General features: G+C 41.9%; 1 protein-coding gene across 3 annotated transcripts in view; it reads left to right on the top strand.

Moving 5' to 3' along the window:
* MICAL3 (microtubule associated monooxygenase, calponin and LIM domain containing 3) overlaps window positions 1-27,098 on the top strand; it is a 168,918-nt gene that overhangs the window by 77,420 nt on the left and 64,400 nt on the right. For all 3 annotated transcript variants that reach the window (XM_066184300.1, XM_066184299.1, XM_066184298.1), the window contains exons 11-26: window positions 307-433; window positions 945-1,038; window positions 2,184-2,331; window positions 3,582-3,778; window positions 4,300-4,412; window positions 4,879-4,941; window positions 5,671-5,844; window positions 6,935-7,027; window positions 11,049-11,144; window positions 13,240-13,296; window positions 15,156-15,260; window positions 17,741-17,848; window positions 20,421-20,528; window positions 21,160-21,346; window positions 24,532-24,620; window positions 26,172-26,259. In XM_066184300.1, the coding sequence (XP_066040397.1) occupies window positions 307-433; window positions 945-1,038; window positions 2,184-2,331; window positions 3,582-3,778; window positions 4,300-4,412; window positions 4,879-4,941; window positions 5,671-5,844; window positions 6,935-7,027; window positions 11,049-11,144; window positions 13,240-13,296; window positions 15,156-15,260; window positions 17,741-17,848; window positions 20,421-20,528; window positions 21,160-21,346; window positions 24,532-24,620; window positions 26,172-26,259 (1,847 nt within the window). The remainder of the gene's footprint in view (window positions 1-306; window positions 434-944; window positions 1,039-2,183; window positions 2,332-3,581; window positions 3,779-4,299; window positions 4,413-4,878; window positions 4,942-5,670; window positions 5,845-6,934; window positions 7,028-11,048; window positions 11,145-13,239; window positions 13,297-15,155; window positions 15,261-17,740; window positions 17,849-20,420; window positions 20,529-21,159; window positions 21,347-24,531; window positions 24,621-26,171; window positions 26,260-27,098) is intronic.

Raw genomic sequence — 27,098 nt, 5'->3', positions numbered from 1 at the left:
TTGGAATTCTGAAGTTGTATTAAAGTGCAGATTTTAATATGCTTATGCTGACTCTTAGCTATGCAGCGTGTGAAGTGGTTAGATTTCTGATTTGAATGTTTATCTCTCCAGAGTTTATTTACCCATAGTAGTGTAGTGATGCATCTCTTCAAAAAAACAAGCTAGAACAAAACCTCAAACCAGCCAAAACAAACCGAAAACCCCAAACCACCACAAAGCCTAAACAAAACAAACGAACCAAAACAAAACCCCAAACTTTCTTTTTTTTTTTTTTTTTTTTTTGTGTGTGTGTGTTATTTTCCCAAGGGAAAGCATTTATAGGCTGCTGCCTCAGACCACCCCAGAGAACGTGAGTAAAAACTTCAGCCATTACAGCATTGATCCTGCCACCCGATATCCCAATATCAACGTCAACTTCCTACGGCCACAGCAGGTAAATCACAAATGGTGCTGACGAGCGCTTGTAATCTGCAGGGTCTGTCCCCAGGTGAAGCTCTGGCAATGTTTTGGGGACAGAGAGTGATGTGTGTATCGCGTGGAAGCAGTGAAAGGCAGCTGCATCAGTCAAGAGCAGACTTTTCTGCTTGAATAAATTCCTTTTTAGGAATGTTTGATAATTTCAACTGTGATACAGGGATACAGGAAACCTATAAATTTGCGTTTTCCACGTGTGCACGTGCGTTTTCATTGAAATGATCCAGTCTAGCAGTCTGTCATTGCATTTTGGTACCCACTGAGCAGCAGCAGTCAGCTGGACTGTTCAGCACTGATGAGCTGATCCTTGCTGTTGGGAGGTTCTTGGGGTCAGATTTTTGCTACCTGCATGTACTTAACCTTCCTTTTTGTGCCTTGGGATGTCTCCTTATTGTCTTCTGCCTATTTCTGTGTGTATCTGGGGTGCATGGGGTGTTGATCATCCTAAATGTTTTTGTGTGTCGCTTTAGGTACGCCACCTGTATAACACAGGAGACTTGAAAGACATTCACCTGGAGATTGAGAACTTTGTGAACTCCAGGACACCAAAGCTGACTCGAAATGGTAGGCCTGCCTGCTGTCCTATTCCTTTTGGTATTCTGGAGCTGGATCAGTGCAGGAACCAGAGAGCAGCAGGGCTGTAGGGTGTTATTTAACCGGTCTCTGCTTTTACAAAGTGCATCCAGCAATTGTTTTGTCAACAGTCCGACCTTACAGTTTTTCAAGTTTCCGTTGGCATGGGAATTTATTTTTGTTTGCCTAATTTCCCTTGCCTTATAATGCTGTTAATTTTCTAAGCATGTTTGTTTGTATAGTCAGTTCTTTTCACCTCCTTTATCTCTAACAATGTCCTTGCTTCAAGTGCAGAAGCCTGGGCTGAGTTCACTCTTACAGTAGACTCAGAACTCTCAAAATGTAAGAAGGTATTGCTTGTGCAGTCTTGCATTTTCCTGCTTTCCTTTTCTTCATCTCATCTCTAAACTAAATGAAACCTCTACTTTGTTTGCATTATTCTGAGAACTAGATGCCTTGTGATAAGCGTTTCAGATCTGTCTACTTGTCTCTCCCCTGAGGGCTGTGTCAGACTTTTCCTTTTGCACGCCTTGTCTTGGATGCCCAGAGAGCTTTTTGGGATTCCCAGAGTGGCTCTTTGCTGCTAAGCCTCCCTTTCACTGCTGAATAGCTGTGTAGTGTCTGCTCTTTGCCCTGCAGCCATGTCCCTTTAGGCTGTAATCTCGTCAGATCTTCTGGTAAGACAAGGTCAGAAGAGGTCAGTTCCTTTAAAGGAAAGTTTTCAAGGGAGAAGAAGTTGTTACAGAAGTACATTTGCAGTTCTTCCTCTAGAAATAGTATATCTGGGCTTAGAGAGAGCATTGCTCCTGTCTGTCCTTTTGATCGTACTTAACAAGCCTTTGCAAACTGTTTTATATTTCCTGGGGCTCTTTTGCAGTGGCTAGGATGAAAAAATTGGCAAGTTGCAACTTAGATAATTACTTCTCAGCAAATTAAAAATGCTTTCTTGGATTTAAAATAGATACGATAGTGTTTTTCAAAGAAAATAAGGATCCTGTCTTCCATTCCCCATTGTGTAAGGAGCTTGCATTTTACATTAAGGTTTTGCTTGTTGATTCATGGAGATTGTGTTGTATTTAGCATTTGAGCTGTTGTGCATTTCAATTTTGAAATGTGCTAATTTTTTTTTTTTGCAGAGTCTGTAGCTCGCTCTAGTAAATTGCTCAGTTGGTGCCAGAGACAGACTGATGGATATGCTGGTGTTAATGTGACAGATCTCACAATGTCATGGAAAAGTGGCTTAGCTTTGTGTGCCATTATCCACAGATACCGTCCAGACTTAATGTGAGTAACTGGCTGCTTCAAATAACTGGGAAGTGCAGGAAATTAGTGGTGTTTGGAACCATCCATATGGAGCTGGAGGTGGTGCATTTATGACTTAAGAAATGGATTGAAATGAATTCAATTAAACTTGATGGAAGCCAATGTCCAGTGATTAACTATCGGAGTGGAAGGTCATGATAGCTTGATGAATTCGAAAATAAATGTGTTGTCATTGTCCCTTCTGGATGATTTGGCAAAATTAAGCTTCAAATTGGTTCTGACTGGAAAGCATTATTGACTGACAGATTTTATGTGTGAAGTGAGTAGGGGAACAGTTCATAGCTTCAGTTAAATCTCTTGTGAACAAGTCTCTGCACGGTCCTTTATGAATTTCCTGTTCAACAGAGGAACCCTTTCTGAGGTCTTTCAGGCTGCTCTTTCTAGAATTAGTGACCCACAGCCCAAATAGAGAGGTTTTTACTGTTTGCACAGTGACTTGGTTGGGTGAATGGCAGAGGTGTTCTCTTCAGTGATATATTGGGTAAAACTCTGCCCTGATTCTAAAATGGGAAAACACTGGCTGGAAAAAGTGACGGTAGCAAAGACTCTGGTACTTTAATCTGAAATGTCTCCAACTTCCCAAAGGGACATCAGAAAAAGTAAATTCTAGAGCTGTACTTGAAGACATAATCCACTGTAAAACACACTGAGAAATTGTGGAGTTATTCCAATCCATGTGCACTGAATTACTTCTGTATTGGTGTACTTGAGTTAACCTGAGCTACACTGTTTAATAACTTTATAGCCTGTGGAGAGTTCAGACAGCTTTTAAAATGATTCCTGTAACTCTCTACAAGCTACGGCTTTTTTATATAATTAGACAAGTTTTGGAAAAGGCCAGCAGGACAAAACTATGGATCAGTCAAGAAAAAAGGGGGCAAAAAAAGTCAAGATTTAATTTAGTTCCAAGCACACAGAAGATTTTGTGTAGGGGAAAATGTACAGTCTTCCAGCAAAGGAGGAAGTGGAGTTGTATTTTAGAGCATACTGCTTTTTAAGAAGAAAAATCTAGGTTTTTAGGAACAGCAAACAAATTTGAAAAGAATATATTTGAGCCAAAGTTCGCTGTAATTAAGTAGCATCAACTTTGCCATGTTGGGGACAAATAAAATTAGGATTTCAAGTGGGGGAAAAAAAGATGGATGTCTGAGTTCTTTCAGAAGACTGGTTTCTACTTGATTCAGTGCAAGGCCTCTTTTTGCCCTTTGCAGAGACTTTGATTCCTTGGATGAGCACGATGTGGAGAAAAATAACCAACTGGCTTTTGACATTGCTGAGAAAGAGTTTGGAATATCTCCCATTATGACTGGAAAGGAAATGGCATCTGTTGGAGAGCCAGATAAGCTCTCAATGGTGATGTACCTCACACAGTTCTATGAGATGTTCAAAGACACCATCCCCTCTAGTGGTAAGCAGTTTGGGGCGTTTCTAACGCCTTCAAAACATCTTTGATCAGAACTGAAAGGTGTAATTACCTAACCCAGATCAGTATGGCCAGCCTTTAAATATTGATAATGTTGTTACGGCTCTTTATTACTGGTGATCTTAATTCACATGTATCCCTGTGGTGAGGGGGAAAAATTTGGTTTAATAACCTTTAAAAAACATAGTATGTATTATTTCTAAAACTCTTGACTCTTTAAGAATACTGACGTTCGTGTTCTTTAAATCATGCTCTTTAAATATAAAAGTGAATAGACTAAGCTAAGTATCTGTTATGGGTGCTTATAAACCCTGAAAGAACTGCTTTGGGCAAAATGAAAAAGCAGAATAGCTGAGAAAGGTGTTAATTCTAGACACTTTTACATTTTGCACAGAGCATTTAAGAAAGACTGCTCTGTTAAAAAGAATCAGTAAGTCCTTCTGTTGTGTATTTAATAACAGCACTGCAGGAAAGAACTCCACGGAATTCCCTTTTTTCACTAACAGATAGCCTGGACCTGAATGCAGAAGAAAAGGCTGCCCTGATTGCCAGTACCAAGTCTCCCATCTCCTTCCTCAGCAAACTGGGCCAGAGCATCTCTCGGAAGCGCACGCCCAAGGTGAGCGGGCACAGCCCTGGGAGCACCCGGAGCTGTGTCCAAGCAGTGGCACTAAGAATCCAGCTGTTAGTGTTCGTTAGTGCAGTTAGTGTGCAGGAGACCACGTGTCCACCCGCTCTTTGTGTGGGACAGTACGTGACATTTGTGACCGCAAAATTGCTTCTGCGTGTGTACTCTCGGTCTTAAAATCTTAGCCTTGTGGTAGTGTTTTGGGCATATATTTTCTCTTGGAACAAAGCTGCCTGCTCACTTTTCAATGATTTGAAAGAAGTTGTCCAGCTGAAGGTAAGAATCTCCTAAGGAGTGTCTAGGAAAAAACCTTTTTCTTAAACAAAAGGAGAGTGAGCACAGAGAATTAAATAAGCTTTGCAACTAAACTGATTAAATGCACTGATGGCATTTATCTCAGCCCAGAGAGGTATGAGAGTTATTCTTGTTTTCTTTCCCCTACTCCTGCTGTTCTCAGGACAAAAAAGAAAAGGAACTGGATGGTGCAGGAAAGAGGAGAAAAACCAGCCAATCTGAGGATGTAAGTATTACAGCGAGAGGTGTCAGGGAGCAAAATAAATGGTAGGTGCCTTTTCCCCACTCCAGTTCTTTCATTTTTTTCATATCCAGGCAGGGTTTATATAGGACTTTTTAGATAAAATTTAATTCTTCTCCAGCAGTTGCACTTTCATGGTATCTTTGGTGCAGATGTTTTACTAATGTTTCTGAAAGAACACCGCGTAACAAGCGGAATGTTGCAGTTCCCTGGTGTTCTGTTTTTATTGCAGATTACTCTGGTTTGCTGAGGACGTCAGCACTCAAAACTTCTTAGTAAAGTTGTGCGGTACCGTCAGAAGTTTGATGCATATTTAAACTTTAATCTTGGTTTGTGCAGAAAACATCCATTTCCTGTATGCCCCTTAAGGTGGTCTTTCAAATTCAGTGTTTGTAGCCAAATAGGTACAGGTGAATTAAAATTCAGTGCTCTGGGTTTAGTGTTCGAAGATGAGCCTTTGGTTTATGCCGAGGGCTTCACAGGGGTGTTTCAGCTGAGGTCTTTTTGGTAGGAAAGCGTATCAAGTACGGTTGAAAAGATAAATAAAGTTTAACAGAACATTTGATGATTTGCCAGAGGAAGTTAAAATCAGGTTTCAAGTGAGGCTTAAGTGATTTGTTAGCTATAGCATAAGTGACTTTTCACAGCAAAGGGGTAGAAAGGAAAAGGCGATCTGGTGGTATCTTGTTGACTTTTGATGTCACTGACTGTTAGGAGGACCTCCCACGAAGCTACAGAGAAGACAGGCCCACACTGGTGAGTGCCCTGACAGAGAGGAGAATTGATGCTGCCATTGGGAATCAGAACAAAGTCAAGTCCATGGCAACCCAGCTCCTGGCCAAGTTTGAAGAGAACGCACCAGTGCCGTCCTCAAACTTACGAAGACAGGTAGGGGAGGGATAAGAAACCCCTTTGTTTTGGAATTGTAGAGGGAAACCATGAATGAGAGCATGTGTTCCTCCAGACTGGATGCTAGCGTTGCTTTTCTACTTCAGTCTTCTCTAGGAGAGCCTTTGAAGTTTACCCAAAGCTTAAAATTTACAATAACAGGGTGGAGAACTTCCTAAAAAAAAAAAGGGGGTTTTCTCTGTTATTGCCCTTATTATGTAATTTTTCACAAACATATTACCAGCAATTTAGTTTCTTTTATAACTATTATTGCTCTTTAAAAGCTTTCCAGGAATGTTCTGCTTATACTGTTCAAGAACAACCATTTGATTTCTGAATTTGAACATTTTCATATCAGGTTACATCTGTTTGTTCTTGTGAAGTGTGGTTAAGCTTTGTGTGTGTGTGTGTGTATGTACGTGCAGCAGATAAATGCCTGGGAGTTTCTTGGCAATCGGGGTGCTTGTGTCATTCCAAGTGAGGCCTGTTTGTTATCCAGGACGGTATCTGAGCTGCTGCAACTGCAGGGTAATTGTCTTTGAAGTCAGATCGAGTCACTCCGAGCTGCCGCTTGGCAGTGCAGTGTCAGCAGGATGAGGCTCAGTGTGGTTTAAGTGCCAGAGTCCTTGCTCTGCTGCATGAGTCCATCTCCACAGCTTGTGCCCAGCTCTGTGCTGCCACGGCCACATCGTGAGTGGGACCTGACCTGGCTGCCTGGAAGCCAGCTCAGGTTTGTCTGTGCCACACTACATCAGCATTAGTAGCGTAAAGTAGTCAGAATGCTGATGTCTGTCCACACTATATAATGTTTCTTCAGCTGCTACATTGGCTGGCATACTCAGCCAATGATTTGAAGAAACAACGAAATTAGAGGAAAGGTCCAAAAATATGTGAAGTTTCCCATTTTTGGATGGTTTTTTTCCCTTGTTATATTTTACTTGCTAAATGAATTCCCCCCTACCCTATTTTTTTTTTCCCCTTAAATGTTTGTCTGTCTTATTCTGTGTTCCATTCCTATGGCTTTCTTGGAGTTTTCTTCACTATTTTATCTTTCCTCCTTGGTCCCACCTTCCCTACAACCTGCATGCAGCAACCTGTCCTGCCTTATCAAGAACGCGTTCACAGCCAAGCATCCAGCAGACGAGAGCAGGGCCGGCTTGCTCCCATACCCCAGTGGAAACAGGTAAAGAAACTCATTCTGACTACAATGCACTGCACCCAGCACCACCTATCGCTGCTGTGCTTTTAAGCCAGCCCTTTTCCAGCACCTTATTCGTTGTTTTAAATGACTTTCAGTGAATAAAGTCAACAGCTCCCTTCGGTGATGATGCATGTGTCGAAAATATAACGTTTCAGAAATATTTAATCAGATTTTCCCTGCCCTTTTATGCTAGTTTCAACTCACCGAGATTTTCGTGGATGTTGCAGCAGAGGATTTTTTTGCTGTAGAATTTCTAGATTCTTCTGTTAGAAATAGAGGGAATATGTAAGCAATTATGGAAACTCATGAGGTAAAGGATGTTATATCATCTATGATATTAAAGCTCTTCCTTGATATAATGAGTAAAATTGATTATCAGTTTTGCTATTCCTGTGGGAAATCTTAGGTGTTCTGTAGTTGCAGAAGACTTTCCTGTGGTTTCCCTTTCTTTAATGCAGCTTTCCTCGTCGACTTCTCACACTTGTTACTTTGCAGACTCCCGTGTTACTGTGAATTCAGTAAATTTTAGGTTTTCTTCCACGGAGGGGTTCAGAATAGGGACCAACAGCAGAAAAATTACCAGGTATCAAATTTTATTTTCTCTCCAATGATTTGGGCCATTGTCATTGCTGCTGTTTTTCCTCCGGCCATGCACTTGCCAAACCTAAGGCTTCTGATAGATGATCTTTTCAGGTATTTAAGGGTACTTGTCTCACTGGCTTCATCTGCTTCCACTCTTTCTCTGTGCAAATGGCCTCTTCATGTTTCTGAGAGTGTTCAGAGGTATTTTGCTGACAGCCATCGTTTGGAGAAACATCTACTTCTTTCTGGCCGGAGTTTAATCAGAGCATACTTCAGAGTCAAGAGGAAGAAGATGACACTGCTTTGGAAATTTGCTGTTCTTGATGAATATGGATTCCCAGTGATCTTGGTGTCTGAGGCATTCAGCACAATTAATGCTGCATGTCATGACTGGTGCTATGATCTGGAAGATTTCTTTACAAGGAAGAATACCTAAGCCCAGGGGAGTTATTGTCAGTAGAACTGTCAGGATGCTTTGGTTTCCTGACTCAGTGTTTGTTCTTCTACCTTTTGTCTCATCAAAATCTTCTTTATAGGCTGATGAGCACTTTGAGATGGATTCACATCATTCATGATTAAGGCAGATTTTATTTCTCAAGAATACTTAGCAAGGGGGGGGGAAAAAAACCTGATGCAAAAAATCTCTACAATATTAAGTGAGTTGATGAGCACTGCTCATGTTACCTTCTAGAAAAAGGAAAACTGGATTGTCCTGGCTGTCTCTCCCTCTTTTAGCACTTGGAAAATACCACGTTCTTGCACCCTTGAGATTTCTATTTGAACCTGTTACTGAAAGTTTATGAAGGCTTTATGATTAAGCCTTTATAGCGAAACAGAAGTTCTTATTGTCATCCTTTTGTCATTGATAGAAAAGGACAAAGTTTTATTTCCTGTTTTTATTGAGGATTTTTCTCCTCGCCAGGGAGCAGCTTTTTGTTTTTGTTTGTTCTTGTTTATACCTACACTACACAGTTTAAAAGAAATGTTAAAAAGGAAGAAGAAATCCTTCTGTTCATCCTTGACATCGATAACATCTCTCCATAGGAAGCAGTGTGGGGCATATCTTTGGTAAACCTTTCTGCAACAGTTTTATTTTCAGAGGATTTAAATTCTTTTTTCAACACTGGCACTGATTGCCTTGTGTGGATGATTTCCCTCTCAACACATGGAGATGATCTTTCCTTGATTGGCTTTACTGCATCAACAGAAGATGATTGATTCCTGGGTCCGGATTTCTTGCAGGATTTGCAGTGTTTTTGTAATGAAGTATAAAACTGGCTTTCTCTGCTGCTGACTGAATGTATCTCATAGCAAATACCTTCTAGTGGCGAGTGCTTTGAAGAGGAACAAAGTAGCTCCTAAGGGGACCAGGGGTGGTGTCAAAATTGGTTTTGTGTTCTTATGAGCACCACAGCAGCATCGAATGATGCACGAAGATATTGTGAAGTGAATGTGCACAGTGGAAATGTAATATTTTTTTAATATGGTGGTAATATCTAAAAAGGTTGGATTGTGTTTCATGTTGTGGCGGTTAATGTCCTCAAATTTTCTTCTGTAAGAAAATCTTCCGTCATGTGCTCTGTTGCTTTCTGAGCCATTTTGGCTGCTTTTGGGAAAGAGCATCTCACCCAGGATCATGAAGCCATTGAAAGCCATATGGTCTGTCCTGAAGAGGATCTGACTGGGCATGGTGTGAGAGACAAACCTTTTAAACTGAATTTTGCCCTGCAGTTCCAGACTCTCGGCTTATAGCCTTCAGCTATAGTCTTCTGCTATTGTTCCATAGGTCTCCTGTCAGCAACAACGTCTGTGTGTAATAGATAAACTTAAATCACGTTTGATGTGTACAAAGATACTTGTAAGGTGGTGATCCCACATCTTTTGGGGCACGTCTTTTCTGCCTCTGGAGATCTGCTGCTTATTCTTTTGAGACCATTCCCTGAAGTGTGCTAAAGGGCAGCAGTACAGACTTTGCAGTAATTTTGTTGGAACTGTGTTTTTTGAAGATAAGCGCTGACTGAGATGACCACAGACAGCAAGGGCTGAAACCTCAACAGGAGAGAACTTAAAACACCAATGACTTCTGCAAATACTGCTTTTTAACCTTAATTTTAAAATATAAATCTGTTGATTATTTTCTGCTTTCCTGTAGTCATCCTTTTCTTTGTGTGCTTGGAAGTACATTCTCCCGGAGGACTGACTGAACACGTATTTCATCCATTTATCCAGTCTTGTGTTCTGAGATTTGCCTTGGAAAAATAAGCATGTTTGTGAACATTTTGACATTTGAAATGCAAACTTGGCCATGGACAGATGAAAATCAATGAGCAGCTCTATGCTTGAGAATGTTGCCATGCTTTCAGTTAGAAATTAGTAGTGACTTCACAGCTGAGCCTTTTGAAACAGCATATAAATGTTCCTCATCCACTGCAGTGCAAAGGCATATGCTTTAGTTTAAGCTGCTTGTGGCATCTGTTTGAGATAGAGAAGTTATTATTTATTTAAGTGTTTTGTTGAAGAGAGCACCCAAACAGATGTTAGTGCCAGCTCATCTGCAAAGGCAGTAGTAAACATCTGTAATATCTCTATACCACGGGCGGTTTTTAACAGACTTATCTAACAGTGACTTTGGGTACACAGCAGTTTGTTTTTTTCCCAGTGCAGCCATTTCCAGATATGCTCTGGTGAGAACTCAAAAAGGAGGAAGAGTCAGGCAGAAGGCACGTTAATAAACAAGAAATGGTGGAAAAAAAAGGCTGTACATAAAAAGGAGCACAGCACTTAGAAGGACTTGTTTTCTGGTGTGTGAATTGAGGACATTTTATGTGCAATGTGTAATATGTAGACTATTAGACACAGCTCTATTTTATCTCTAAACCAGCTGGATTTCTCTTCTAATAAAATGTAGGACATTTAAGCTTGCCTGAGATGGTGCAATGTCTGTAAGGTAGAGAGGAAGGGATCTGAAGCTGGGAGCAGAACACTGAGACATGAATTGTATTAGTAATGAGCTGCAAGCCAGAGTAATTAGGTCAACAGGATGGTTATTTTTAAGCATTTTAAGGCACAGCAATAAGTAATTTTTCCATGAAGCAAAGAGAGCAGTCCAGTTGTGCTGTGGAGAGTTCCAAGGTTTGCCTTTAACTGATTGTAGGACCTTGACTCAAAAGCTGTTGCTTTAATTGCTAATTGATAAAAGTCCGTGTTCCCTGACTGTCAAATGTGATCCTGTGGCTCACGGTAAAAACTGGGGTCTCTGAGCTTCAGATACACTGTGGCTGCAGCTCATTTGAGAGAGGTGTGAGCTGAGGTTCATGGTCTCAGTTCATGCATCCTGGCCTGTCTCACTGAACCACTGGTAATGTTACCTCTTTTCTACCATTATTATGATTTTTTTTTCTTTTTCTGTTTTAAAAAAAAGATGAGGCATAAGGAACGTTCTCGGACCTGCCCCAAAAAAGTGATCATGCTTTCTTCTTCCACTCCATCTTCCTCTCCATCGTATCCCAGGCAGCAGGTGATTCCCTCTGCATGCTCTGTCCCTTTCTCTTCATTGCTGCTTGTGCGAGTGACTAGCTCAGTTACCACATAGCTTATTTACAAACACATTTCCAATTTTCTTTCTTTCAGGTGCTGAGGTGGTTCTCAGCCTCTTAGGTTAGGAAGATAGGGCAGCATTAACTCACTGGAAGCATGAAGAGTCTCCACTGGAGATTGAGGTTTTGCTGTAGGCAAATTTTTATTACAGTAGCCTTTCTCAGTTTTTGAGACGCAGCAAAGGAGAAATTAAATGCTTGGACTAATGCAGGGAAAGAAAATTAAACTTTGTTCTGTGTCCACTCTCCATTTAAATAGATGTGACTGAAATTTTGCCCTTGTATCCGTGTGACTTTTTTAGGATTGCTTATCTGAAGTGGGTTTTGAGTGTTGTAGTGGCCTGCACATGTCCACTGTATTCCTTCTGTTTCTCCCACACCAGGCTCTTGTCTCAGTCTGTCTGACTTTGAACGTGGAGCAGTGGGAGCTCTTCTGAGCACAGTGTATAAATGTGCATCCAGATGTTTGTGCACATGTTTGTTGTCCCACTTACATATTACCTGAAATCCCTCTCATATTTGTCTTCTTGTGTATTGTCATTGTCCTTCTTCGAGTTGTATCCTTTCAAATTATTTGGGTTTTTTTCCTGCTTTCGAATCCACTTCTTGATCAGTCCTGAACTAGAGATCCTGTAAAGGCAGCTGCAGTTCCATAGAACTGTCATGACATCTCATAAGGATTGTACAAATGGATTTCCTCAGAGATGGAGCATGTTTCTTTGCTGGGCTCTTGTTTGCCTGTAAACTGTAGAGGAGCATCACCTTTTAGCAGAGTTGACAAGTTTTATTCTTCGGCAGCAAGTTTGACTTGCCTTATTGCTGTGATTTCTCGAATTTTAATTGCGTGTTGCAGTTTATCTGGTGTAATTATTGCCAGCCTCCAGGACACACGTTCTTTGCTGCCTCTGTGGTGTCTGCAATGCAAGATAGATCAGCTCTGCCTACTGATCCCATTTGAAACTGTCCTAACAAAGAAGGGGTTGATTTTCTGCCTCACTGTGAACTGCAGACTTTTCAGGAAGGATGCAGGAGAGGGCATCTAGGTAGAATGGGTGAGGAAAGCCCTTTCCATTTGCAAAACCTGCATTTAAACTGCAGTGTGATGTTATCAGGTGATGTCATAGCCAGCTGCCTTCCTGGTGTCAAAATCCTTTGAAGATTTTGTTGGATACATTTTATGAAAGAGATTTCCTGAAGGTTTTCCCCAACCTTACAGATAGAGAAACTAAGGCAGTTAAATGCTGTAAATGCTGAGTTTTACTTTCTAATTTATAGTGTCGGATTCATTTTCTATGTAGAGAAGTCTGTTTTCACTCACTAAGGATCTGGTAGCTCTGTGTTTTCTTTCTGTCACCTCTCCCAGTGTTTGTTTGTCCTGTGTCTTTTTGGTTGCCTAGCTCAGTGATGAAAGCTCCTGCCAAGTGTATTTTGACCATTTTCTATGTTGTGTCCTACAGAATTCTTCCTTCTTTTAACTCAGGAATTTTTACCCTCTGTGCTACAGAACTGATGGTAGACTCAGTTGAGTAATCTGCTTTTGGAGACATTCTTTCTCCTTAGGAATGGTTTTTTTTTTCCCCTGAAATTGTCTTGGCCCAGGCCTCATAGCAAGTCAGATGGATCTGTATCCTTGTTACACTGATGTCTTTTAAAGCCTTTAATTCTGCTCTTCTAGTGCATTTATCCTGCCACTTCTTTTAAACTTTCCATTTCCTTCCTCTGAACTAACATCACAGTATGAGTTACACTCAGTGTGTTACCATCTTTATTGCACTGATTTGATTACATGGTGGTGCTATGCTGTTGTTTATTGACTTATATATTTATATTACTTTTTAAAAAAAATCCCTTCAGGAGCCAACTTGTTATTGCCAGGTTTAGAATATTCTTAAGAAACTTCTGCTCTTGTTATGGCTTCTTTTCTGCCTGCATCATAAAAAAAATCAGATGTGAAGTGTGTTCTTATTAGGAAGATGGTCTGCGATTGTTTTTAAGCTCATCATTTGTTGCCTGCAGAGATTCAGGGAACCTGGCGCCGGCTATCGCGGGGAGCAGAGTTCCAGACAGGAAAGGGTAAAGAGCATGAACACATGGCATGGGTGCTGATGGCACAAAGCTGTGGTGGATGTGTGCAACACAGAGGTCAGATCCAGGGGGTGGTGAGGCACACTTATCCTAATGCTGCTGTTAACACGCTGGAACTGCTGAGGGTCAGGCAGGAGCCATCCTTTCCTGTGTGATACCCACATAACCGCGTAACAAGCCTTCATCAACAGTTTGCTGTCTGCTTTTATTTTGCCCTAGGTCGAGCACTTGAGCTCTTCTCCTGGTTCTTTTTCTCTTACACCTCTTTAGTGAAGTCCGCTGTGGCTGTAGCAGAACAAGAAGAGTTATGTTCTGTGCTAATTCATGCGAACGTGGTTGCATTGTGTTCACCGCTTGCTTTCTGGATGGTTAAACAACTGGCATTCCATCTTGCCTCCTACAGGCCAAAGTAAAAGGAAAAATGATGAGATGTTATTTGGTATAGAGACTTTGAAGCCTTCTTAACAATGAAATATTCAACAGTCTGTCTGAATGGCTCCGTATTATACAGAAGCATGGGAGAAGAAAAAGATTGGCACTCAGAAGGGCCGGTTGATTTGAATTCATATTGACAAATTAATTGACATTCCAGTACAGGCTTTGAATGAATTAAGTCATAAATGGGAGCCAGCAATAAAACTGTTGCAACTTCCAGAATGTGTTCTAACAAAAGCCTCTTGTGGGCCGAATGTTTTCTGACAGGCAGCAGAAAACGAGTACACGTGTCTGCAATGACACGGAAGCCCACAGCTTCATAACAGGCCCCAGTTTTAGTGAAAATGATCTAGTAGGAAGGAGTAGGTGGAACAGAAAGCAGCTTGAAAGTAGAGAGTATTATTAATGGGTCTGAATGGGAGAAGTGTTTCTTGTAAACTGGGCGTGAACCCAATTCTCTGTTCTGCACTGGAGGACAATTAGTAATACAGAGCAGCACCTTGGCGTTCTGGACAGATCAAGGCTCGGATTTCTTGATCCACGTGTTTGTAATTCCCGGTCCGTTTACTTTTGCACTCTACCAACAAATTAGCTGAAGGCTCTGTGATACTGCAGTGGTAGTCCTGCCTCATATAGCAGGCCACCTGCCAGGTCTTTTTTCATATCTCTAAGTGCACCACAGAACACTTCAGGAACATCGATACGAAAGACCAGAATAGCAGAGGTGTCAAAAATTGTGCCTGGGGCGTATTGACATGGCAGTGCAGTAAGAACAAGTAGGACAGTGAAGTTGCGTAAGTGAGACTGGCAACCTTTGTGAGTATTTGATTTTGCTGTTCTCTGCTTTATTTAGACGGGCTCATTAAACATGCTCTCTTTGGCATGTGGAGTATTTACTTTGCATATGCCACCATCTTTAAGAAATTAATTCCTTCTTTATGAGAACTGAAGTACATTACCCTGAGATGTTTTTCTGTACACAAAAGCTAAGAAACAAATAAGTACAGGTTGAGATATTTAAAGGAAATCCTTGAGAATGGGTAACTATGGGGAGATAAACTGACAAATAAGGCTCTTTGTGCATGATAAAGCCACATTTTAAATTTATTTTTTGATGGTAATGCCAGAGAGGGAGGCTGTGTGCTTGTTTGATTTTGGCTGCAGCAGTCCTAGGAAGAATTGTGAAAAACAACTAATTCGACCGTTTTTCCTTGCCCCCGAGGGTCAAAATGAAGCACTTCATTAGAAAAGTAGATACTGGGGGGAGAAACCCCCCCCCCAGTTTTCACGTGAGAGCTTTTGTCACTGTTCTGCATGTGAACGTCCTGCCTTTTGGCTGGTGTGTGATTTTGGTGCGTCTTCCTTTTTTTGTGCTGGTTTGTTTACCCCCTGCCTCCCTCCTCGTCTGGCAGAGATGTCCTCGTTTGTTTTCTCATGACCAAGTGCCCATGAGTGTTGAGCAGAGGGCATGTCAGCTGGCTGCACTGCTGGAGTCCAGACGTGCGCTGAGGCATCAGGTGACTACAGCCCTGCCTATCTGGAGTCCTGGAGCACTGTGAGGTTCTGGGTACAGGTGAAATCTTGGGTCAGAGAGAGAGGGAAAAAAAAAAATCACCAGAATATGATGAGCGCTGCTCTACAGTCACGTGGTTGAAAACGACTGTCAAGACTATTTTGTGCAGTGTCTTTATTTGACTTGCCATTTCTTAGCTGTCCGCTCGTTTGGCGAGTGACCCTTTCTGTTCCTCAAAACAAAATATAAACAGTGAAGTAAAAAGCAGCCTCTGAACTTCAGAGTGAATGCTGAAAACCAGCTGGGCTCTGGATCAAGTCATCTCACAGCGGTCATTTAGCAGTCAGTGGCTCACAAATTTTACTTGCTTCTGGAAGCAAGGATATTCACGTTTTCCAAGCTGAATTCCTGGCTCTGTAGTACTCCTCTTGTGTCCATCCTTCCTGTGCAGTTGTTTCCAATGGTAGAGCTGGCAGTCTGTGCAGATTGTCTTTGATTCCAGCGTACGCTTTTGTTTTGCTTTGGTTTTGTGCTTCATTTTCTCTCCAGTCTGTTGTCCTTGGGCTATGGGAGCATGCCGGTTTGAACTGTGGTTTTCTTTGGTTGCTCTCTGTTTTCAGTGATCTTCAGCAGTGCTCGGCAAACTGCAGAGTGCTTTTTTGGAAAGCACCATCTACAGAAGTGATTTTTTTTTTCGTAACTTACTGGTTTGAGTTAACCATCCCAAATCAAGCTGTCTTCTTCAGCTGGAGCATAAACAGTCCCAGAAGTTTTCCTGATGGGCATAACTTTTGCAAGCCCTACTAAAAAGAATTTTGTGACATCTAGGTCACTTCCCATTGCTGGGGCTTTTTTTGGGGATGCCATCTTTTTCTGATGTTCTCCAAGAAGAAACACCAAACCTTTACCTAGATTTGAAATTTTGGGGACAAGCTCTGAATAAAAAGACTACTTTAAATACAGTGACACCTCCTTTGTTAATGGGTGCCATGACTTCATATCTCAAGCAAGGTCCACAATGCTTGTGTGCATTTCCTTATTCATTTAAAAGGATGAACAGAATTGAAGATCTAGACTAAAGTATTTTGCTCCTACCTTTTGTAGTGCTCTCTGGAAAATTTTAAGCTCCTTCTGAGGCTGCAAAAGGTTACAGCATTGCGATGCAGAGATAGAAATTATTTTTGAAACCGTCTAATTTCTGTATCGTGCGGAATTGAAAAGGAGGAGAGACTGAGAACGCAAAGTAGAGGAAAACATTGAGTGGGTAGGGCAGAGAGGAAAAAGGAAACAGATGTTGAAACACTGCGAGCAATGATGGATTATGATGTGGGATTTAAGGGAAGAAAACAACAAAAATACTAAGAGAGAGGAAGCTTAGCAAAGTAAGACATTTTCAGGGAAGAAACTTGATTAAATGTCGATGTACAGAAAATTTCTGGATGAACAATTATATTTCCATAAATTGGGGAAATCGTGAAGGCCAAGCTCTTTTGCGTTTTGCTCGATAAAGTTAATCTTGAGGTTAGCCTATTCCAAGTGGCTAGAAGGAGCTATTTTCATGGGTCATGCAGTTACATGACATTTCGTTTTCCTTATTATAACTAAAACCATAATTTATTTTTCAAAGAAAGCCAGTTATTCGTAATGTGCATATTTTTTTCTTTCCAGACTATAATTTTTAGGAATGCACGGTTTCTTCCAGTGCTGTTTGTCTGGTACTTCCAACTTCCAATTTTTTTACCTGTTTGGATGAATTATTTCTTGGGAGATGAGCATAATCCTCCACAGAGATAATGATAAGGGTATATTAGAAGACCAAATTTTGGGTTCTCCTGCGAGGAATCAGTTTCAGAAGGATGCAGGTCCTCCGTCTAGTTTATTCTTTGCCATTTGATCATCAAGATCAGCAGATTATTTTATATTGTTTCATTCTTTTTTGGTTCAGTGTTTCTAATCTGCTTACAGTGAATTTTTAGGTTGGAAATTTGCTGATAATTACTGAAAATACGTACAAGCTAACTTCTTTCTCTTCTGTCCCCCTAGGAGAACAGACTTTTGGTTTGTTCAGTTAAAATGTAGAAGAGGTCTCACGTGGCCTGAAAGATGATCTTGGTGCCTTGGGCCAGTAATAGAGAACAATGGGAGATACAGAAGGAGCAGAGGAAATTGATTTGGGGTCTTTGCCAGTGGCTTAGTTGGTTGGGTTACAGGAGATTGGACATCTGTGGAAGTAGGGAACTGCTTCCAAATGGCCCTAAATAATGTAAAACCTAATAAAGAGCAAATTAAGAATAACTGCTCTGCCTCACTAGGGAGAAAATAAATATACACTGGGTATTTTTCTCTTAAGCTTTCCTGTAAGAGTCTTTAAAAAATTGTTGTTAATGGTATCCAGAAAGGCCTGGGTTGATTTTTTTTTTAATTTTCTCTCCTCTCTTAGAAGAGAACACGTATGATTGTGCTGATGTTTATTTTATGTTTTAGCCTGAGACCGAGCCGTCTCGCCGATTCTTTGTTGACCAGTGGGAGCTCTCCCTTAGCCTCCGCTCTTCCAACCGCCCTTCCTCACCCTCCTCCGACTCTCTCCGACAGGTAGCCCTCACCTGAGCACTCCAGGTGCACTCAGCTGCCTTTGCTTGCCCGGGACACCCCACGGGACACGGCCAGGCTGGCACTGCTTCACCTGCAGGACCTCTGCGCTTGTTGGTGCCCGGACAAGAAGCCAGAGGCAGCCTGTGCCCGGCACAGCTCGCCATAAAGCAGTTTGAAACTAAATGTTTTTAACATCCCGTGTCCCTGAGAAGTTTGTGGTGCATCTCACACTCGAACCGGGGGTTTGGAGCACTGATAGTCCTTCTGGCTTTGCAGTGAAGCTTTTCTGGTTTTGCTTGCTGCTTCCGTTGAAGTTTTGGGCTAAACGACAGAATGTGTTGGTGCGTGTGGGGTTAATGGAGAGGGTGAAATAAAAAAGCGCTTTGGCTTTTTGAAAAATCACTGAGAATTTGAGCTAGTTACAGTTGTCCTGTGTAAACAGCTGGAGCTTGATTTGACCTAAGCTGGAGGAGGTTATTTACCTCCTTTTGAAAATGTTGCAGAACATTGTATGTCTTGAAGACCATGGGAAGAAAGATAAAATGCCTTGCTGAATACCCATAATTAAACCAGATGTGATATGTAGGCAAAAAAGCAAAGCAAATCAGAAACACACAACCCAAAATAAAAAATTCAGCAAGTAAATTTCTCACACCAAATAGTCCGAGGTACTGTGAGTTAATATTAACATATTCGTTTTTTGAACATGGAACTTCTTACGTGCTGGTAGAAATGTAAAGATCCTGAAGGATCTGCAGCTGAAGATTTAAAATCAAAAGTTGCTCAGGGGAAACCTGGTTCAACTAAAAGGAAGTTTTTCCCCTGGAAATGTTTGATCTCTCTTTGGAGAAAATTTAAAAAGCCTCCAAGGCTCTGATCATTCAGAGGAAATGGGAGACTCTTGGCCAAATTTTGATGATTGCAAGTTAAAAATCAATGATGAAGAAAATTTTAGCAGTGAGCACCATTTTAAATGTAATGTTTGACAAGATATTTGTCATTGAAAAGCAACTCTGCACGTGTGTATGCGGAACCTGGAACCTGGGAAAGTCTGAAAGACAAATCATTTGTCATTTCTTGCATATAGAAATACTGCAAGTGCTCTACCTTTTGGAATGGAATCAGTAGACAGGTAAAAATTCTTTCTGGGTAGAAATAAACCCTCCCCTCATTACCGTGACAAAGAGCTTAAGGCATTAGGATTGTAGTGACAGCAGCAGTGATCTCTAGCTGAGCACTCCGTTTTCATCATCTTTTTTCCCCAAAGAAGTACCCATTCCGTGGTGAATTTCAGTTTTTGTGGTGCTTCGTGCCATTCTCGTGTCTGAACCTGCGAAGGTTTTAAACGTTCCTAAAAGGCTAATAACCACACAAATTAAATCAGCTCTTAGTTGTGGGGAAAATAACTACTGTGCTTCAAGCAAGTTCTGCTATACAAGTAAAGGGGGTTTAAAGATCCAACTTTCCTTTTGTTATTCTTGGCATTTCGCACTTGCTATAAGCTGAGTGGCTCTCTGATCCTGTATTAGCTCAGAATCCAGCCAGAAACATTCATAATGCAGCTTAGTCTGGAGAAGGGAAGTTGCTTGGCGTGCCCTTTGCTGCTCTGAGTCAAATCCACGGCGTTTGCAGTGTGATTGAGCTAACGTGGATGTAACCACCTCATTTTCTTAACCGTGTAATTATTGCCAACGGTTGTGTTTCCTGTGAAGAACACTTCCTCCGCTCCTGCAGTGATTGAACTTGGCTTGCAGACACTCATTTGGTACCAGCTAAGGTAACAGCCAACTTGCCTAGACTGCTGAAAATACTGCAGGGTTTTTAGATATCCGGAGTTAAGGAGTCAGTCTGTGCCCTTGATGGAGAAAAGTCATGAAGCCATGTTCAGGGTTGAACTAATACATGTTCCAGATGTATGCAGGTGTGGCTCTAATGCATTGGATGAGGCTCTTCCATCTTTTTCCATATAAACCTCCGCATATTTTTTAGCACAGAAAGAATTAATCTTTTTGAATCAGTGTGAGTTCTTTATTGAAGGGCTTCTCCCTGCTCCGTGAATACTCTGTAAATTAATTCTTTCCAGGTGCAAAGCATACAAATACACCGTTGTAAATCAGCATGTTGTGTTAGACTTGGTAACATGCCTCCTGAAAGATCTTTGTTTCTGATGTCAATTTTACCTGCAGCCTAAGATCTTAACCTGTATTTCGCCTCATCCTTTAGAAATGTCTATACTCAAGTTTCCAGTGACAAAATACCCTGCAGGTGAAAACAAGATCTGTTCCCTTCATCACCATAGTATTTCTGGAACTCTTAAAAAATGCAAAATTCAAGCCTTCCTGTCCATCCCTACAGGTGATCCTGGACTGTACTGGTGATTTCTGATGACACTGGCTTTGCTGTTACTACTTGTCACTTTGTATTGTCCACTGTCTTGGCATGATTTGACCTCTCTGCACCTTTTCACCACCTAACCCCTCATCGTTCTCGTTATTTTTTTTTTTTTAATTTGATTATTTTTTTTTCCTTTCTTTTCTCACACCACTCTTGTTTTATTCAACCCATCTGGTAGAAGTACATAAAGATGTACACAGGCGGAGTGAGCTCATTGGCTGAGCAGATAGCCAATCAGCTTCAAAGGAAAGAGCAACCCAAAACCCTTCTAGACAAGAAGGAACTGGTAAGATGATGTGCCAGAGGTGACGCGTGTTTGTGATTAGATGTGATGTAGATCTCAAGTTTTGTGAGTGTCCAGTTGTTACACCACTGATGGAATCTGTCGTAGCTTTGTGAGAGATTTTTGTTCCCCTTTCTCCATCCACCCTCACTCTTGTCCTCCTTTCCTTTGCCAAATATTTTAACCTGATGCCAGCGTCCAGAGATTGTGCATAATGAATTGAGCAATCTGTTCGTAACACTTCTGCACTGCTGCTTTCTGGAGGAGACACTGGTTTTGGTAATGTAGGTCGAAGAATTGCTGTTTGAGGGTGTTCTAATGATTTTGCCTTTCTTCGCAATGCCCTCCTTAAGTCACTGATTTCATGGTCATCATTATCAGTACTGGTGTCCTCTCATCTACCCAGAACCTGTTTTACTCCTGATAGATGTAGGCATGGCATCCTAGGAGCCTTTTTCCTGGACAACAAGGTTAGTTTTTGCTCTCCTGGCTACAGCCTTGAGTTGTGTCCGAGAACTTGCAGCAGCATCCAGTTGCTCCCGTATCCACATAAACGATGAGAAAACCTGACCTGGGTGTGCGATCTGGGTGAGGCTGGCCACACACCAACTCAGCCGTGCCTGTTTGTGCCCAGGGCTCGCTCAAGAAGGAGTTCCCCCAGAACCTGGGAGGCAGCGATGTGTGTTACTTCTGCCGCAAGCGGGTCTACGTGATGGAGAGGCTCAGTGCCGAGGGCAAGTTCTTCCACCGCAGCTGCTTCAAGTGCGAGTACTGCGCCACCACCCTGCGCCTGTCCTCCTACGCCTACGACATCGAGGACGGTAAGGGAAGGGCCTTTCCCTGTCCTGGAAGAGCTTTTGTCACTTAAAATTATGTTTTTATAAAAGAGTGACTTGCATTCCCCAGACACGCCCTCTCAAGCTGTTGGGGCTTCATGGATTTCCTTCCTATGGCCGGGTCATGGCGGCAGCAGAGCAGCCAAACTTGTAGGAAATAATGTGACGTCGTGATGATGCCTAGAGAGGCCACCTGGGACAGAGGCTAGACAGGGTTAAAAGAATAAAGGATGTATTTATAAAATAAAGGAGGTATTTATTAAATAAAGGAGGTATTCATTAAAAGGCCTTCAAAGAATGCGCCTTGGGCAGTACAAGAGCCCGGCCTTGGCTCAACCCAAGGAGGACTATCGGTCATGAGTTTTCACACTTTTGTAAGTTTTGGTCCATTTCCATATTGGGGTTAATTGTCCAATTACAGCTTCGGGTTGTGAAGTCCCATCCTCCCAGAATGCTCTCCTCAATTCGCTGTTGTCTGTAATTTTTGGGCCCGAAGTTGCAATGGTGTCCTTGGTTCTGGGGCTGGAAAAGGATTGTTTTGCCTGACTGAACTGTGAGGAGAACTTGCTAAGACTTTATATGAAGTTGAGTGTGACTCACTAAGGCAGTACAGAATCTGAAAAATACAGAAGCTAAAACTTAAGGCATCATTCGTAGCTGCTAGAATGCAGGGAAACAAATAACAACTGGAGGCTTTAAAAAGCTTTACAGGCTGAGTTTGAGGGCTAGACCTTTTACTCATCTCATTTGACAGCATTTAAATACAACACCTGTGTGTTTAATACCACTTGAGAGAATTAAAATTTGGAAAGAGATGTGGTCAGCTTGTTCTTCTTGAAGATACCACAACTCTGACTCTGTATGCTTATTTTAGATATAATAAAATAGAAACTTCATAATCAGGGGCTGTGATAATAGGTCATTACAAGCTAAGTTCTGTTTATATAGAAAAAATGGAACATCGAAATTGAATAGAGGTAAGTCAGAGTGTTGGTGCAGTAGTTAGTGAAGATTCAGTAATTACTCGTTTTCTGTGTCTGATAGACCAGGAACAAAAGAATATGATCACAAAACTTACTGATGGCTCAATTAAAAGCATCTAGCATGCTAAGAATTAAGGGAAGCTTCAGATATACCCTGCATGTCTGAGAAACCAGACAATATGGCAGCAGGTGAAACTCAGTTTATCAACAAAGTGTGCCGATTGAAAGTAATAATTTGAGATTATCCATCACTTGTGAAAAGTGATCCCCTTGCAAGGCTAGCTATGTATTAAAATCTAGGATTCTAGTTGGGATATGGTGTAGAAAACAGAATGGCAGGAAAAAGTGTTAATACCGGTAGTTTTCCCCACTGAGGCAAAGATGAAGTAAAAATTTTAAATTGATGTCACAGGATGACACTTCAAGATATTCTACTGCAGGTTGAAGTTGATGGGTACCCGCTCTGTGTAAAGAATCTTTTAGTATATACTGGGTAGAAAAATGGCAGATGTGGAAACATCATCTGGTTTAAGGGGCAAAAAGAACTAAAATTGTCTATTCAAAATGCATCATATAATGGCTTTAAGTCATGGACTTGCTGGGTTGTGAAGAGTTGAGGAAACTCAGAATCATCAAACCAGACTCCCAGTAAGGAATAGAAACCCCTTTATTGCTTGGCTGGAAGGTCAGCAGACTTGGCACGCAAGTTTAAAGGGGCCAGTGGTAATTTTGAAATCAGCATATAAAAGTAACATCTTTGTCAAAAATCAGAGTTGGGGGAAAAGCATTTTTTTGAGCCCTGCTGTTATTTTGAGCACTCCCAAGTGTCTGACTGTCTGTTAAGCAGTAACAGGCTGAGCTCCTCTGTCAGCTGTATGGGCTGAAACAGTTTTTACCACCAGATTTTTAGTGATTCCCTCTGCAAGCGTGCTTGCGTGTGCAGTTAAGGCCAGACAGTTCTCAGTGAAGCAAGCACAAAGCTTGGAGTTTCAGCAGGCTTATAGCATTCATTCTGAAATATTCCATGCCTAACAGTTGTGTGTGTATATGAAGCAGCTGTGGCTAAAGAGAAATCAGTGGTATCCTATCTACTGTAATGGTTGTGAAAGTGTGGCTTGTATTTCATTCTGGGTTTTCTTTGAGAGGAAAAAAACCAGAGCTATACACACATTGTTGCTGTTCATCTAGCTGTTTGGGCTGACAGGCATTCTGCAGTTGGTGTCTGGTTTTAGGCTTCAGAGTCTGACAATTTTTATGTAAGAGCTTTTCAGTTGTTGCTCATTTCACACAATCTCAAAAAAGCGGGTTTTGGTGAGAGTAAATATGAAGAAATACTTTCTGAAGTCACGATTTCTAGAAAGAAAGTAAAGATTTTTAGATAGAAAAGCTTGTCACTTTTCTATCATAAAACATTTTGCAAATACCCGGCACAGAGAAACCAGGGGAAGAGGCAGAGGTCAGAATATGTGTTGGGAAGGCATTTGCAAAGCTCTAGGAATGGGACAGCAGTGGAGAGTGCTATGGGCTGCAAATGCCAGGCAGGATACACTGACAGAGGTACAGTGGAAGTTAATGATGAGGCATCAGTTTGCTGCTTTTATTAGCACCAGTAGTATTTGCATGGTGGTATTGCTCATGCTGCTTTGTCCTCCTGACAGTGCTCAGAAAAACCTCTCTGGGGTGTCAGTAAAACCAGGAGGATCACAAAAGGTCTTATTTGTGAAAATGAATCATTGTCCTTTCTGCGAGTAGCCGCTGTGCATTTTGAGAGATGGTTCTTTGGGAGTTAACGCCGTCCTCTCCCACTTTGCTCTGCTGGTTGCATTCATTCTTGCTTTTTCCAAAAGTGCTTCTGCCAGCTTTTCATGTGATGATTTCTTTGTTCCTCGCACACTGCCGCATTGTTAGCATGTGATACCACACAAGCCTCACAGCTTTGCTTTGGTGTTTGATAGGATTTTAAACTAAATGGCTGTCAGGCACCCAATGGAAAGGAGGCTAGTTACAAGGGGAGAGAGCAGGGCTGGGGCTAAAGCTTCAGCCAGTGCTTGCCTCTGCATATAGTGAAGAAATTAGAGAGAGCAACGGGAGTGGCAGCAGAAAATAAGTTGCAATGAGATGGACAATTTATATTGTGCCGAATTCCTGTGTTCCTGTTGCTGACCACCATTTGTGTTTTATCTGCAGGTAAATTCTACTGTAAACCTCACTACTGTTACCGAGTCTCTGGTTATGCTCAGAGGAAGAGGCCAGCTGTGGGTCCTCTGTCAGGAAAGGTAACTCATTATTTTCATCTAACGTGCCGTGTTAATAGATTTTAATTCTTAACGTTGAGAAAGTATGTTGTGATGGTTTGGGGTCTTTTCAGGAAGGAGAAAAATTCCGAGTGCATTTAGTTGCTTCACGTATCACGAGAGCTTGCAGTTCAACTAAATCTTATTTAAAAGCAGTTCCTCTACTTAGTACTAATCTTTTCATGGTACTTATTGTGAAATGATGTGCTGTCCTGTTCAAAACAGAATTTTGATTTGTTTTTCTTGTCAGCTGGAATACTTTCTCAGTGTATGCTGAGACTAAATGAACAATGTTACCAGTTCTGGTTTTGCTTTGTTTCTCCATGGTTTTGCTTATGATGAAACAAATTGTTTGCATTTCCTTTGAAACATAAAGTTCTACCCCACTTGCATAAGCTATGAGGATCACATGCCTTCATTTCTGAGGGTCTGCTGTGTGTTAACAGGAACCTGCATGAAAAGACAGAACATCCCCTTTCCTATCCTATCATAATAGAGGTATTTGTGCTGTAAATAGAGGACGAAGAGACACCGTGTAATACAGAAAAGTCCCTCAGCTTTTGTCATTATAGTCCAAGGCACCTAATTTTTCTCCTCAAGCCCCTTTTCAGTGTTTTTGCATACACTGAGCAAGCTACACACTGGTTTCTTAATTTCTGTGAAGCTTGCATGCTGCTAACTGTCCTTCTCCCTTAAGTTATATTTTCCTTTGTGCTAGCAGTGGTGCCTGTCCTGCTGCCTGATTCTCAGGTTTTATTAGTACAAGCTGAAGCTGTACTCCTTTTTGGAAGGATAATGGATCCATCCCAATATGTGCCAAAAACAAAGACTAAAAATGGTGCCTGTTTTATTTCCCAGTGGAGCAGACTTCAGGAATCTCACCGCTTTGACTTTCTTGGCCATCCAGTTTGTTTTTCAGAGCTTTAATAAAGCCTTGAATCGAGAAGGAACATGCTGGTTTTCCAGACCTTGCCTTATGTGATGGTTATGGGGTATCTCAATTCCTAGCTTGACATGTTCAGTATGATGCCTTGGGAAGGCTGACCTGGAACAGAGACTGGGCAGAGCTAGAGAATAAAGTAGATATTTATTAAAAGGCCTCCAGGATCCACCTTGGGCAGGACAGGATGTGACCAGGGCTACGCCCAAGGTGGGCTAAGAATGATCACGAAATGGATGGTCGGTCATGAGATCTTACGTTTTAATAAGTTTTGGTCCATTTGCATGTTGGGGTTTAATTGTCCAATTCACAGCTTCAGGTTGTCAGGTCCCATCCTGCTTGTTTTCTCTCTTCAGTCCACTGTTGTTTGTGCTTTTGGGCTGAGAGTTTTCCTTGGTGTGCAGCAGGAGAAGGATTTGTTTTGTGTCCCTGCTGTGTGCAGAGCTGAGTGACACTGACTGTGAGCTCAGAGCTGCACCCCTGGGCACCACAGAACCTGAAATACACGAAAGCTCAAACTTAAGGCATCGGCTACACGCAGCAATTCCAATTTTCACACGGATTTACCTTCCCCCCCCCCCACGTTCTTGCAGGACACCAAAGGAGCTCTGCAGGACGCCATGGCCAGCGACGGGAACGGACGGGCCAACAGCATCCCCTGCTCAGCAGAGAGAGCCCCAGGTAGCTCCGCTTCCTTCTTTGGCAGGGTGGTGCAGTACTCGCTCGGCCTCGTGGGCAGAGTTAGGGTGGTGAGCCAGCGCCTGCACAGCACGCTCTCCTCCATTGGGCACCACGTAGCCCAGAACCCTCTGGACTCCTTTTTCATGTGTCAGCTGCTGGCGTTTGGGGTTCCCTTTCTCTATGTCCAGTCAGAAGTTCTCGGGCAGATCCTAGGGGAGTTCTGTGGGCAGCCTGCTGACCAGTGAGAATTGATGTGACCCGACTTGGAGCTGTGTAACTCGTTTGGTTTTAGGTTTGTTTTTGGTTTTTTTTTTTTTTTTGCGGTGCCATGTGAATTTTGTGTGTGTTACGTGGAAATCTCAATATATTATTTTGCACTGTGGCTTTGGGGCCTAGATGTTCTCAGTTCTTTCAAGGACTTTATTTGGAAGAATTCCAGGAAAACACAGATGCTCATTTGAGGGTCTCCTCCGAGTCAGCCCAGATAAAGAGCTCTGCAACGTATGCGGCTCAATGTCAGTGGAATTAAAAGTTTTTCTGAAGCGCTGGAGTAGCTCAATAGCTCAAACTGGATTTCTGTGTTTTCCTGAATTCTGGGTGTGGTTTCTCGTTCTCCCAAGCTTCTCTTTATCAATCTGGTACTTGAATGGGAAAGATCCCATTATCTTTGGATCGTGTCTCCTTTGGAACTCTGGGTGTCTGACAGCTAATGGGATTGGATTCCTTAAACCCCTCGAATTTCGTGGTGCTGGCAGGTCATGGTGCATTTCCCTCTGCCAGCATCTGTGCTGCTCCTGGCCGTGGCTTTGGGAATGGGGTGGTGGATGCCTGTGTCTTAC

This window comes from Chamaea fasciata, unplaced genomic scaffold (assembly GCF_029207755.1).
Source record: "Chamaea fasciata isolate MVZ Bird 193981 ecotype frontalis unplaced genomic scaffold, bChaFas1.0.hap1 SCAF_5, whole genome shotgun sequence".
Lineage (NCBI taxonomy): Eukaryota > Metazoa > Chordata > Aves > Passeriformes > Sylviidae > Chamaea > Chamaea fasciata.
Note: the sequence above shows the minus strand (reverse complement) of the source record. Positions and strands in the feature narration are given on the sequence as shown.